The sequence below is a fragment of the Rhamphochromis longiceps genome, linkage group LG17 (assembly GCF_057381845.1).
Source record: "Rhamphochromis longiceps isolate RC_006_pf linkage group LG17, R_longiceps_female_GT1.1, whole genome shotgun sequence".
Classification (NCBI taxonomy): Eukaryota; Metazoa; Chordata; class Actinopteri; order Cichliformes; family Cichlidae; genus Rhamphochromis; species Rhamphochromis longiceps.
The window spans coordinates 32,136,625-32,148,830 of record NC_140573.1 but is presented as its reverse complement, the minus strand read 5'-3'; the positions used below and the strand labels follow the sequence as shown (position 1 = coordinate 32,148,830).

The following is a 12,206-nucleotide window of genomic DNA, read 5'->3' as shown; positions in this document are numbered from 1 at the left end:
ATGTTTTAATATGACAAAATCTTAAAAAGTTACAGAGTTATTGGAAGTGAAACTTGCACGTGCTACCAATGCAAAATACACTTAAAACAGTGGGTTATGTGAAAATTTACAGTTGGCATCAAAGCAGACTTAAGCTACAGAGCACAAAATGTTTTTATACCAGCTTCTAAACATGTTTATTTCTGTTATAAATTTGGTTATCGTAACATGTGAATCCTTGACAAGTGACCTCCTTTTGGAGCATGCCTCAAGCAGGCTTTCGAGGATCTGTGGTTTTTGCTACTTTTAAGTTGGCTTCCTGCTGCTTGATTTCTACATTAAAAATCATGATGGGTAAAAGCTAAAAATGGCTTTTTCTATGAAGTTTAACTCACTACATCTGTGGTTTCTAAATAAATTATAGCTGTCTTGTTGAGCTGTTTTTTCCCTCGTACAACAGAAAATGATCTTTGTGTGTAATTCAGTCTAATTTTCCACCTCTGACCCTCCTCAACAGTGCATCATTAAAGCAACAAAAAAGACATTATTTGTAAGATATCTGAAAAATTAAAAAAAATGGCCATTGCCACTTTTTTCTCTTTTGTCACAGGCACTATTGCAGAGGAAAAGCCAGCACCATGTGCACCTGATGGAGCTTATGGTCGACATTGCAAGCAGAATGGAACACAGTGCAGAGTTGGGTGGGAGGGCCCAAACGACGGCATCACAAACTTCGACAACTTTGCCTTTGCCATGTTAACGGTGTTCCAGTGTATAACCATGGAAGGCTGGACGGATGTGCTGTACTGGGTGAGTCGGACACCAAAGCAGTGTTTTTGTGTTTGTGTGGCTTACTGAGTACCAGAGGGATTGGTGCGTGGAGCCTCTTTACTGTATCTGTAACATCAGTGCCAGATGAGTGCTTTTGAGAAAGGAGTATAACACAATAACAAAAACACTTGTTTTAGAAAGGTGGGTACATATACAAAGACTGAACAAATACACACACAGAGTTAGCTTCTATCTCAGGTTAATGCAGACAATACACTGTGTAATTGAAGCTGCAGATTCATTTAGAACATGTGTAGAATCCCTACGCTTGATTTCAGTGTCAAGTGAGCAAACATGGGGCCACAGACAACTAAATATTTCCGCAGGGACAAGTTTCCCTGCTAATCAAATCAAATAGAGCTTGGTAAATTAGAACAAAAGGGCTTTCAAGATGCTGGACAAACCTTTAGAACAGCTTTAAGTGCTTTGTTGCAATTGCATTTTTGAAAGTTTTATCTTGTAGGGAAGTAAATGCATTAGCTTTCTGGCTTGACATTTTATAAAATGGTTATAAATTAGTTACAAAAAGTAGCAAAATAAATTTCTCTTGTGTTTGAGATCTACATGGCACTGAGAGGTCAAATGGACTGTTGCTTAAGAAAATAACAGCAACTAGAAAAACACTGCAAAAAAACAGAAGCTGAACAACACACCGTGGAAATAAAAAAAAACACAGCTGAAATTGATTAAAACAAAAAAGAAGTTGACTAAAACACAGTAGAAGCAGAAAAAAACAAGAAAATTCTACAAAACACAACAGAAGTGTTTCTGGGGACACAATACCGTGACGAACCAGCTGCAGAAATGACGGAAACCAACGCATGCCAAGCATTAAGACACGCTTAAAATAACCAGAGGGTTCATCGGTGTTGTGAGGCTTAAAAAGATGGAAGGTAATTTTTGTTTTAATCACATGATTCATATAATAACGTAAATACATTCTTGCTATTAGCTATTTACTGTTAGCTTGGCACTTCCGCAGCTGTTCCGTCACCTTATAGTGTCCCCAAAAGTATTCTGTTTTTTGTTTTCACTTTTGCTTAATTTTTTCTATTTCCATTGTGTTTTATTAAACTTTCACTGTGGTTTATGTGTTTTTTCTGTTTCCTGATGTTTTCTTAAGAGCCACTGTAGGGATATCACGTAAAAATGTGCATCCAGTATGTGCTTGTTGGTTGAGTTACTAGCTCTACATCCGTTCTGCTATTTCTGCTTATCTACTGCAGTTTCCTGTTTATATTTACCCACAGCACGCCTATAACAAATTTGACGTGCTGTAAAATGTTAAATAGTCGAATGATTGAAGCACCAGCCCTTTGACAATATTTTGTTTGTGTTGTAATTTTACATAATTGTCAGCGTCACTTTCACTACAAAATATCAACATGCAACATTTGCTGCTGTCACAGCACATAAACCTGCTGTCAGCCTTCTCCTTTATCATCTCCCCTTTTTATCTCTGTCCCCCAGTCTTTGTGTTAAATTCTTTAATTAAGAGCCTTATCATATTATTATCTGCTAACCTAACCTTTGCATTTACAACCTCAATCTAATCAGTAATCTAATAGTCTAATAATGGGACTTTTGTTTTGAAGTAAAATCCTGGATGCTAAACTGCTTACTTTGTCAGCATCGATTGCTACATATATCCACCCCATTTATTCATCACAACAATTTCCACATTAATCTCTCTTGATACTGTTGTATCTTTGTTTCTAGATCCATGTCAAAGGAGCTTGCAAAGAAAAGCGTCTGGACTTCTTTAAGTTGCTTGAAGACGTTTCACCTCTCACCCGAGAAGCTTCTCGGATGAGAGGTGAGACGTTTCACCTCTCATCCGAGAAGCTTCTCGGATGAGAGGTGAAACGTCTTCAAGCAACTTAAAGAAGTCCAGACGCTTTTCTTTGCAAGCACCTTTGACTACGATGACCTGGATGACTGAGAACCTTCACAGACTTTCTAGATCCATTCACCAATCTAAGATGAAATTACTTAAGTTACTGTGGAACTGTTTAAAGAGATTTTTTAAATTGCAGCCAGGGTTTGCCATTAAATTACAAAAGTGTTCTTAATTGTGGATCGTGGCCTGCCTGCTCTCCAAGCAAAGGATAAAAGGCTTATAGTCAGTTTTAATCATACAATTATGCCATTCTCATTGCTATCTGCTGCTCTTTTAACATGCACCGCTCCTTTTCTTTTTTCCTGCTTTTATCTCCTTTTAACCTCTCTCTCTCTAACACACTTTCCTGTCCTTGACCTCTACCGCCCTGACTCATCCGTGACTTCATCTTCTCTCTGTCAACCTTCACAAAACCTTTTCTGTCATGTTTCCTGTTCTTTCCCTACTTTTCTCACCCACCTGTTGATTCCACATCTGTGCTACTCCCCCTTTTTCTCCTTCCTCTTCTTTCTCCTTTTCTTTCTTCTTCGCTCCTCTTTGCCTTTTCTCTCTCTCAGATGCAGGATGCCATGGGCTATGAGCTGCCATGGGTCTATTTTGTCTCTCTTGTCATCTTCGGCTCTTTTTTCGTTCTCAATCTCGTTCTGGGAGTGTTGAGCGGGTAAGAGGTTATGCTGTTGTCACTTGTGTATGTGCAGTAGGTGTGCTGTGTGGCTTTATTTACTATTTTAAATGTGATAAATGACGATGTTACAAGACTCCCGTAATGCAATCTAAAGTGCAAGTTTTTTCTTATTATTTCTCTTTTTGTTGTCATTAATGTTTTAACACATACATACACACAGACCCAGTAAAATAATAAATTAGATGCAAATAAGAGCCGTGTGCTGACAGCAGTCTCACCTCATCATTCCACCAGAAAAAGCAGAGCTAGACAACCGTAGTCCTCTGTTGTTGAAGAAAGATAAAATGATGATCACTGAACTGAGCAAAATCATTCGCTCTCTTCCCTTTCTCTTTCACTCAATCAATCCTTTGGCACAGGCCTGAAAGAAATACACAAAAGCACTCAGAAAAAGCTGCGAGTGACCCCACGTCTAGCTGTCGTGTTCATGTCAGTTTGCCCACCTGTCTGTGCTGGACAGGTAGACACATACACACAAATATTTACACATTTCCAAAACGTAACACATTTCAACTTAAAATGAACACTGCTGTGTTCCTACATGTTTTTTAGCTTACATGCACGTTTGTCTCTTGCAAGTTAGCATTTACCTTTCTTTTTTTTTTTTTTACATTTGTGCGCGCACACACAGAGTGTTTATATTTGTTTAAAGGCATGTGCTGCGCTGTGTGTTTTGTTTCAACAAATACTGCTCGAGCAGGCTCGCTGGGTGCTGTTTTACCCCACTCTGCCAAGTCACACTGTTTCAGTACAAGCGCCTCCCGGTCTGCAGGGACACACTAGGGTATAAATAATTCACCCCTCAAGTCAGCCATGGAGGTGGAATGCTAAAAAAACTTGCACAACAGGTAAAACACAATAAGGACAGAGTGGAGTCTGGAGGAAATGTGGCATTAAATATGGAAATTATGGAACAGCAGGCTGCACTGAGTAGTGAAAAGCATTTTTTTAAGCATCTGTAAAAAACATTGTTTGCAGATCACACATGATGGTAATAATAATGATGATAATGTTAAAAAATAATTGTCAATAAATCGGCAGAGAATGGTTTTGACTTGATGTCTATTTCCAGTCCATGGGAGTCTTGGTGCACAGTCTCTTCATTTGTCTAACTACACTCTTATTTCTCCAGTGATGAAGGATGAAAAAGAAGAATTACAGTGGAAGTAGAATCACCTATGTGATTATTAAACTTCTGACTTTTTTCTTGCAGGAATACATTAATTCATTTATTTTGTTTGTCCCATGAGACTCGCAGCCTGCTGTAGGTTTCACTGTTTTAAAAGACCCGCTGAATCCACCAAGGCATCTCTTTATCATTTCTCACATTCATATTGCCCAAATACTTTGCCATGTGGCACGCTAAGTGACTAACAAATAATATCAATGCACCATAATCCCAGCAAGGAACAAGCAGAGGTAAACGGTTCCATCTGTTGGGAACTTTCACCAAGGATCTAATTCATTCCCTTATCCCCCCTTCTCCTTTCTCCCATCCCCATCATCCTACCACTCCCTGCCTTTTCCTTCAATCCCCTGTCTTCTTGTCTTACTTTTTCCTCTTTTACCATCCATCTACTTCCCATCTTCCATCCTTCTATCTCCTCCCTTTGCCCCCTATCCTGATGCCTCCTAGGTGAATGATGCTGTAGGTTACACGTGGCCCTGGGTCTATTTTGTCACCTTAATCATCATCGGATCCTTCTTTGTGCTAAACTTGGTTCTGGGGGTATTAAGCGGGTAAGGGCAGGGTCAAAGGTCGTTTGAAACTAATTTTCTTGTCTTTTTGCTGCTCTTGGAGAATTTTGCTTCTGGTCTTTTGCTCAAGGGATCTCTTTACTTCCTTCTCCTTCCTGCCTCTTGCTGCTGCTGGCGTTTATATTTAATGAGTACAAAGCATGTACAAGATTGTGTTTCTATATAGTCCCATTTGGTTGCTTTACAAGACCATGTATCTGAGGCTTTGTGACTCTTCCAACTGAGCATTGCTGACTGCACATAGATTTTTTTTTTTTATCACTGTAGCTGACTGTAGTGAAATCATACTCGAGCATCTGGCTCGAAGACCACTGAAACCTTCTGGGTATTGTTTCTCTTACTACAAGGCTCCACTGCTGTTTCTGCAAAATAGCACTAGTGCTATTGTGAAGTGAAGTGCTCTGTTTTCAGCACTGATGCAGGGTGGAAAAACTACCATTTCATTTTGGGGGGTTTTTTAAGGAATTAATATGTAAACTAAGAACTGTTGTGATTAAAGCTGTTTATAGACCAGCAGTTAATACACAAAAACATGCAAGAAAATGTATCTAAATTCAGCAGTAACAGAAGTATATCAATTGCCACCTAAAAACATCTTAAACTTCTCAGTTCCAAAATCAGCTCTGCCAGGGAACAGGTTTTAGAGTCAGATGTCTCACCCCTGACTGACTGACTGACCTGAATCTGACTTGATACCCTCAGGAGAGGTGGCAGCAGCATTGTAGGGAAAATAATAGAGGTCTATCTGTACCAAACAGCTTGGGGGGTTTGGTAGTCCGACTCTTTGTCTGACTTGTGACTAATGATGCTGTCAGCTCACTACACAGCCTGACCTTTTACCAACTGGTTACTCCATGGTGTGTGTAGGTCTCAGATTGGCATAATAACTAATGGCTAAACAGGAAGAAGGAGAGTGACGGATGTAGAGACATAGGCATAGGGTGTGACTGTGTTTGTCTGGATTTGATGTAATACGTAAACAGAGAGGATGGAGAAAGTGGCTCGACCGAAAGAGAATGAGTAGGTAGAGAAAGGAGAATTAAAAGATGACTGAGGACAGAAAGGTGAGACAGTGGAGAATTGGAAAATGAGCGTGGAGCCTAAGGTTTTAGCACTCAAGGCCACACTCGCACACACACATACAGGATATGCGCACTGAACTGCACAAGCCCAGATCAATAGGATTGGATCTCCTGCTAATGTTCTGACAAGTGGGACAATAGATGTTTGTCCTAATGCTCATTGATCTGCTGTTGTGGGTTTGAGTTCAATCTGAGGTTCCATCATTCCCCTAAATTTCACACAGATATCCTCAAACACTTGAATTCTGCCCAGCCAATAGACATGACCAAAAAAAAGTCAATAACAATACCAAGAGTTTCATCAGTTCTTGATCTCTGGAGAGCAGTGAAACACTAACAGCCTACACAACCTCTCTTAAAACCTTTGTGCTAATTGCTTGAAATCTGATTAGGAGTATTGAGATAACGCTTAAACCTGAGCTTCAAAAAGAGTCCCACTTGTATGTTCAAAACGAACGTAGGGAAGTTTACTTCTATGTAAAATATTCATGACAAGGAGGCATTTGCTGTGTTTATTTTCCAGCAGGCCTTTAAATATGAATTTGTTCACGTTTTAACTGCAAAAATTCCCAAGTCTCCCAAGTCCTGTCAGCCCTCATCTGAATAAATTTCCTTTGTTCAGACTGGATCTTTGACCTTCCCCGAGTGCACCGTTTAATCAACTGTTCCTCAGTTCTTTCTTCCCTCCTGTCACCTGGAAGCAATTTCACTGAATTTCATCATAATGATATGATATTTCACACTCGCTGGTCACGTTGGTTTTAATTGTCTTAAATTGTTTTTTCTGCACGTGTTCTTTGTGCACAAAAACTCCGAAATCCAGGTGAGGTACAAACCTATAACTTTTTTCTGTAATCAATGTCTCTGAGTAGTAACTGAAAGAATGAGTTGGCGGGCAAAAGGTTCGGAGCTCAGTGATGCAGGATGACTTTAGTGCAGAGCCACCTCTCCAACTATTTGACAACAGCTGAGGCTGTGCAGCTGGTGAGGGCACCCTCTTTGTGCCTCCCTCCGGGGTTGTACCAAACACATTGCAACCTGGGGTAGACCCAGAAAACACCACAGGAATCCCATTTCCCAGCTGGCCTGGATCCACCTGGGAGTCCAGTACAGATAAATGAAGTCTTGAACTTTAATATTTAGTACGTAAGTTTTTACAATCGGCAGACTTTTCACTGTAGCTTTTTATCATATTAGCTGAGCATGCATCAGCCAGAAATCATCACCTGTTCCCTGCTGAGAAAAGGTGGTACAATTCATCAACAGTGCAACAGCCTAAATGAATAGGGTTCCTGCTGCATCAATTCCTTTCACTCTTTTGTTTGGTTCTTCCTTTTGTCTATGTGAATCACATGGAATCAGTCCTCATCATCTTTCATGGAACCCCAGCTGGCTTGAATGGTATTTCATTATTTGAGTGGTTGATATGTAAATAATTATTAATAAGGTATAAAGATCTATATTCTAGGAAACCAAAAGCTGCATTTGCATACTAACACCGTTTCTCCGTGGCAAAACTTTTCTTTCGTTACTTAACTTTTCTTCTCTCTGGCAGGGTTTTCCCTCTTCTTCTTTCCGAAGTATCCTTTTCTTTTAACTTGATCACTTTTGTCACATGATTTTGCCAAAACCTTAGCCAAGATTTTCAGATTCTCTTTCCTGTCTCTCTCTCTGTTTGCTCTCTCTTTCCCGTCAACTCTCTGCCCCGCTCCTTCTCTTCTGCTCCCCTCCTCCCAGAGAGTTTTCCAAGGAGAGAGAGAAGGCCAAGGCGCGCGGTGACTTCCAGAAACTCAGAGAAAAACAGCAACTGGAGGAAGACCTCAAGGTAGTTTGGTGTGTGTGTGCATGTGTGCATGCGGTTGTCCCCATGCCAGAAAAGCTGTTACAGTCTTTACCAAAGACTTAGGTTCATTGTACTGTCAGTGTTCAGTAACCTGTAACCCTTCAGTAACAGTGAGCAGGGAAAGCAGAGCAAACTTTACTTAGAAGTTACCTAAGTTACAAAACAACACAAGCACTCCTCTTACCTCATGGAAAAGTGTAAAAAAAAATAGGGCACACGAAGATTGAGACACATGATACATATTCTAAAACATTTCATTCTTATGATTCCAAACAGATGTGAAGTTTGATCTTTCTGTTTACCCATCAGTATTTCCCTTGTTTGTGTGTGAATACAGGGCTATTTAGACTGGATCACTCAAGCCGAAGACATTGACCCAGAGAATGAAGAGGAGGGCATGGACGATGAGAAACCCAGAAATCGTGAGTGTGCGTTTTTTTGACAGAAGGAAGAATGGTTCTCCGTGAAGATGATGCTGTATGCATGTGTGACTGAATTATTGATTGGTGGTTAGGATTAGCTGTGTCAGGATATGGTAAGACTTTGGCAAAGGCTAGCTGGAATGATTTCCTCCCAGATGCATCACAAGTTTGTCAGGATAGATGTGGATGTGTCTGCACTACATTTATTGCTCTGTCTATAAGTAGTGAGCTTTTCGTAGTTTCCTTCACACTGTTATGGCACAGTCATTAAATGAACAACTGACGTATGGGCAGAGTGACTGACAGACCGAGAAGATATTAATATTATCTGCTTGCTTTGGCTGAGAATCATCCTGAGGATTAAAACCTGTTTAGATATTAGTGGAATGTGTCAGACTGCAGCTAATAGCCTCTGGGCCCACACTGTGACACACAACAAACACACACTACTGCAGCTATGCAAAATTAACATAGGAACACACACACGCACTGTAGGTACACCCTAAGGAATTTGTTTACTTGTGTTTTGACAGAAATTTACACACACAAATTAACACCTTGTCTCTCTATACAAACACCTCCGGAGAGATGCAGCCACACATGGCTCATGTCTCCTCAGGAATGCACTATATTTCCTTGGGAGGGAAAGTAGACACTGGCCTCTTTAACCTGGAGGTTGGAGCTCAGAAGTTAGACCTTGAAAGAGGGACAATAAGAAAGAGAGGCAGTGATTTGACAAAATGCATGTCTGTTGTATTCCTGGACATGTACCCTTAGTATAAACAGTATGGACTGTGAAGTATTTTATAAAGGCTTGGAGCTAAGCTTGCTCACACTGGTAGTGGATGAATGAATAATGAGGACTAACCACGAAGAGACAGAGCGTGCATTCTGCTTACATTCTGCGCACAGCCACGCTCATCTCTTGAAAATCACTGTGGTTCATTCTGAGAAAACACTGATGACTGCCAAGGGAAAAAAGAAAGAAAGAGAAAATCTAATGATGATCTAATCTTTCAGGGAATATCAAGAAATTAACATGGTCAAATGAGCAATGACCCAATTTACATGAAAATAAGGCACAACACCCCCGTGGCTAATCCGTAACAAATCTGCTTGTTTTCACCTGTTACCACTATGCTCCCCTGGGCCAATCAGTCTGGCAAACACACATCAGCAGTCTCTTAGATAGTGTTTTGGCCCATTAACAAACAAACAAATACAGTATGTGGCCAATTTTAAAAATGTCACATCAAAATATTATGATATTTTTTTTTGCTCTAAGTTTTGCAAATTCTGCATCAGTGATATATTTTGCAGTGTCTTAACAAGCCAAATATGGCTGTAAACCAGAACCTGTAAGTGTTTGCTATACAGTAAACATACACACATATACATATTTTCCTCAAATAAATCTACCATGCGATCTCTGTGGATCACTTAGTTGCAAGATTAAGCCTGTGACATCTTCTAAACAGTATAAATTAGGCCATTAGATGTAGATGATTCAACAAAATGATTAATATATATGATACAAAGTTCTCTATAAGAAGGATCAATCATCGCTCTCTGTTTGTGAAGGTGAAAAATCAAGTCACTTGCTCTGTCTATTACTCTGCCTCCCCTCTCCCCGATGGATGGATCCTCTTGTGGGAAGATGAACGAGGGCAGTTTGTCCCTGCTGCCCAGGACATTTTGCATCAGCTCATGCATGCACAGCTCACATAAATGTGTGTCCTAAGAAGCGATAGGAGACTCAGAGAGTAGAATAGATGAAAAGGGAAAAGTAGATGTTCAGACAGTGTAAGGACTGCAGAGTGTACACGGACTCCAGACAATATCTAGAAAATCAGGTTAGGGGATTGTCCGAAGTTGCCTTTTATCACATGTGGCACACAGCAGCAGCAGAGGTTTGCTTCACGTGCATTACTGCTGTAGATAGTCCTGAGCAGGGTGTGCAGAAGTCACATGACACCCCATGGACTGCCTATAAATTCCCTCGATATTCACTAGTCTTGCTGTTCTTATTCAGGTTAAATCAGCATCATCGCTGGACAACCCTGCTGTCTCATGATGTTCTAACATGAGGCTCCCAAAGAAGATTAGGCTTGCAGTGCAACAGGGCTGCACTAACATCATATTCAATATTATGAATATGAGAAGTTGATGATGTCAAGTATAATATATGTAAAATATGTGTGTTTTCTGTCATCTCAAGGGCATAGTCTGTATGCATGTCTTCCGTGCTGTTGCTGTCTACCATCTTGTTCTTGCATGCTGTCAGGATGGTGTTTGTGTATCCTCTGTGGCGTTGACATGTGCTTCCATGTAATTCCGGTTGTGATTAGGCCTGTGTACACCAAAAGTGGTTGTAATTACATTTGGTCTACATGGCTTCTGTTTGGGATGCCTTCTTGATGGTGCAGTGATACAGTATATTGCATCTATCCTGGAAATGCACCGATCCCCTAAAGATTTGTAGAGGATGTGACTGCTCTGTGGCTTCCCGCTGTGTGGAGTAATAAAACAGAAATTTTCAATTTATCTTGCAATGCAGTCTCATCCAGGGATGTCAAATACTGCCGTTTTGTCCGATTCTCCTTGTCTGAGATTGATACGCAAAGATGTGTCCTACAATAAACACAGAGCGATGAAAGATGTCCACATTAGGACGTTTGAGTTGTTGTGGTGAAATAAATCACAGGTTTGTTAACCAGGAGATCACAGCCTCCTGGTTTTCAGTCTTGTTTTTTCTCCTTTAAACCTGCTTTTGACGTTAGTTTTCACTCGCTGCCTGTTTAGGTTTAACAAAAGATTGGAATTTGCGATTTAATGCTACACCTTGAAAAATGTTGTATTTGCCCAGCGTGTTTAAATGCAGTGATATGAGGTCCTTTGCAAACATTATGTGACAGACCCAGTGCTCCATAGCACAGATACCAAAGGACAGCTGATTATCTGTGAGGTGTGCTGGCACTGGAAAAAAACCCCAGCAGCATTTGATGCTGTGGGAATGATGCTCTAATGTCCATTTTACAGCGGCGCCAGTGTTATAAATGTTGCTTGCTTTTAGCTGCTACTGCAAAAATGGTGTGATAGATCTTACACTGTGACATGGTAAATATGCATTTCACTTGAGGAAGGATTTTTGCTGTAAACCACAACTTAAGAAATCAACTTAAAAACAAACAAAATAGATTAAATCATTATTAATATAATTCATTTGAGCATCCGCAGTAATCTAAATGCTGTGCCACTCTTTTGTGGTAAAGAAAGAGCTGTTGATTTAGATCTGCATTCCTATGAGCTCAGTTTAGTGACTGAAAGAATGAGCTCGCATATACAAGTGGCAGAAATGACCTCTCTGAAAGGTGTCTGGTCTCAGCCTTTGAGACAGGAAGAGGTCCTTTGCCACACTGGCTGCTATACATTGGGCACTTCATATTGAAAGAAGCCATTTGATATGGTGTGATATAGTTCTACTAGGATGATTTCTAGATGAGCAGTTTCAGTTATGTTCAAATGGGAGTAGGCCCAGAGGTAGACCCAGGGCACGCTAGGCATGCTGAGATTATGTCTCTCAGTTGGCTTGGAAACACTTTTGGTGTGTCCCCGGAAGAGGACCTAACTTCTTGGAAGTGGATTTTAAGAGGTCTCTAGAAGACAACCAAACTCTCTGGCTTTCAGTATATTGTGGGGCAGGGGG

The 12,206-nt window shown here is 40.4% G+C and overlaps 1 protein-coding gene across 1 annotated transcript in view; it reads left to right on the top strand.

The window, feature by feature from the left end:
- The window catches only part of cacna1c (calcium channel, voltage-dependent, L type, alpha 1C subunit), a 227,298-nt gene that overhangs the window by 162,275 nt on the left and 52,817 nt on the right, over positions 1–12,206 (top strand). The window contains exons 7-10 of the mRNA XM_085386740.1: positions 590–789; positions 3,268–3,371; positions 7,973–8,060; positions 8,416–8,500. Of these exons, the coding sequence (XP_085242866.1) occupies positions 590–789; positions 3,268–3,371; positions 7,973–8,060; positions 8,416–8,500 (477 nt within the window). The remainder of the gene's footprint in view (positions 1–589; positions 790–3,267; positions 3,372–7,972; positions 8,061–8,415; positions 8,501–12,206) is intronic.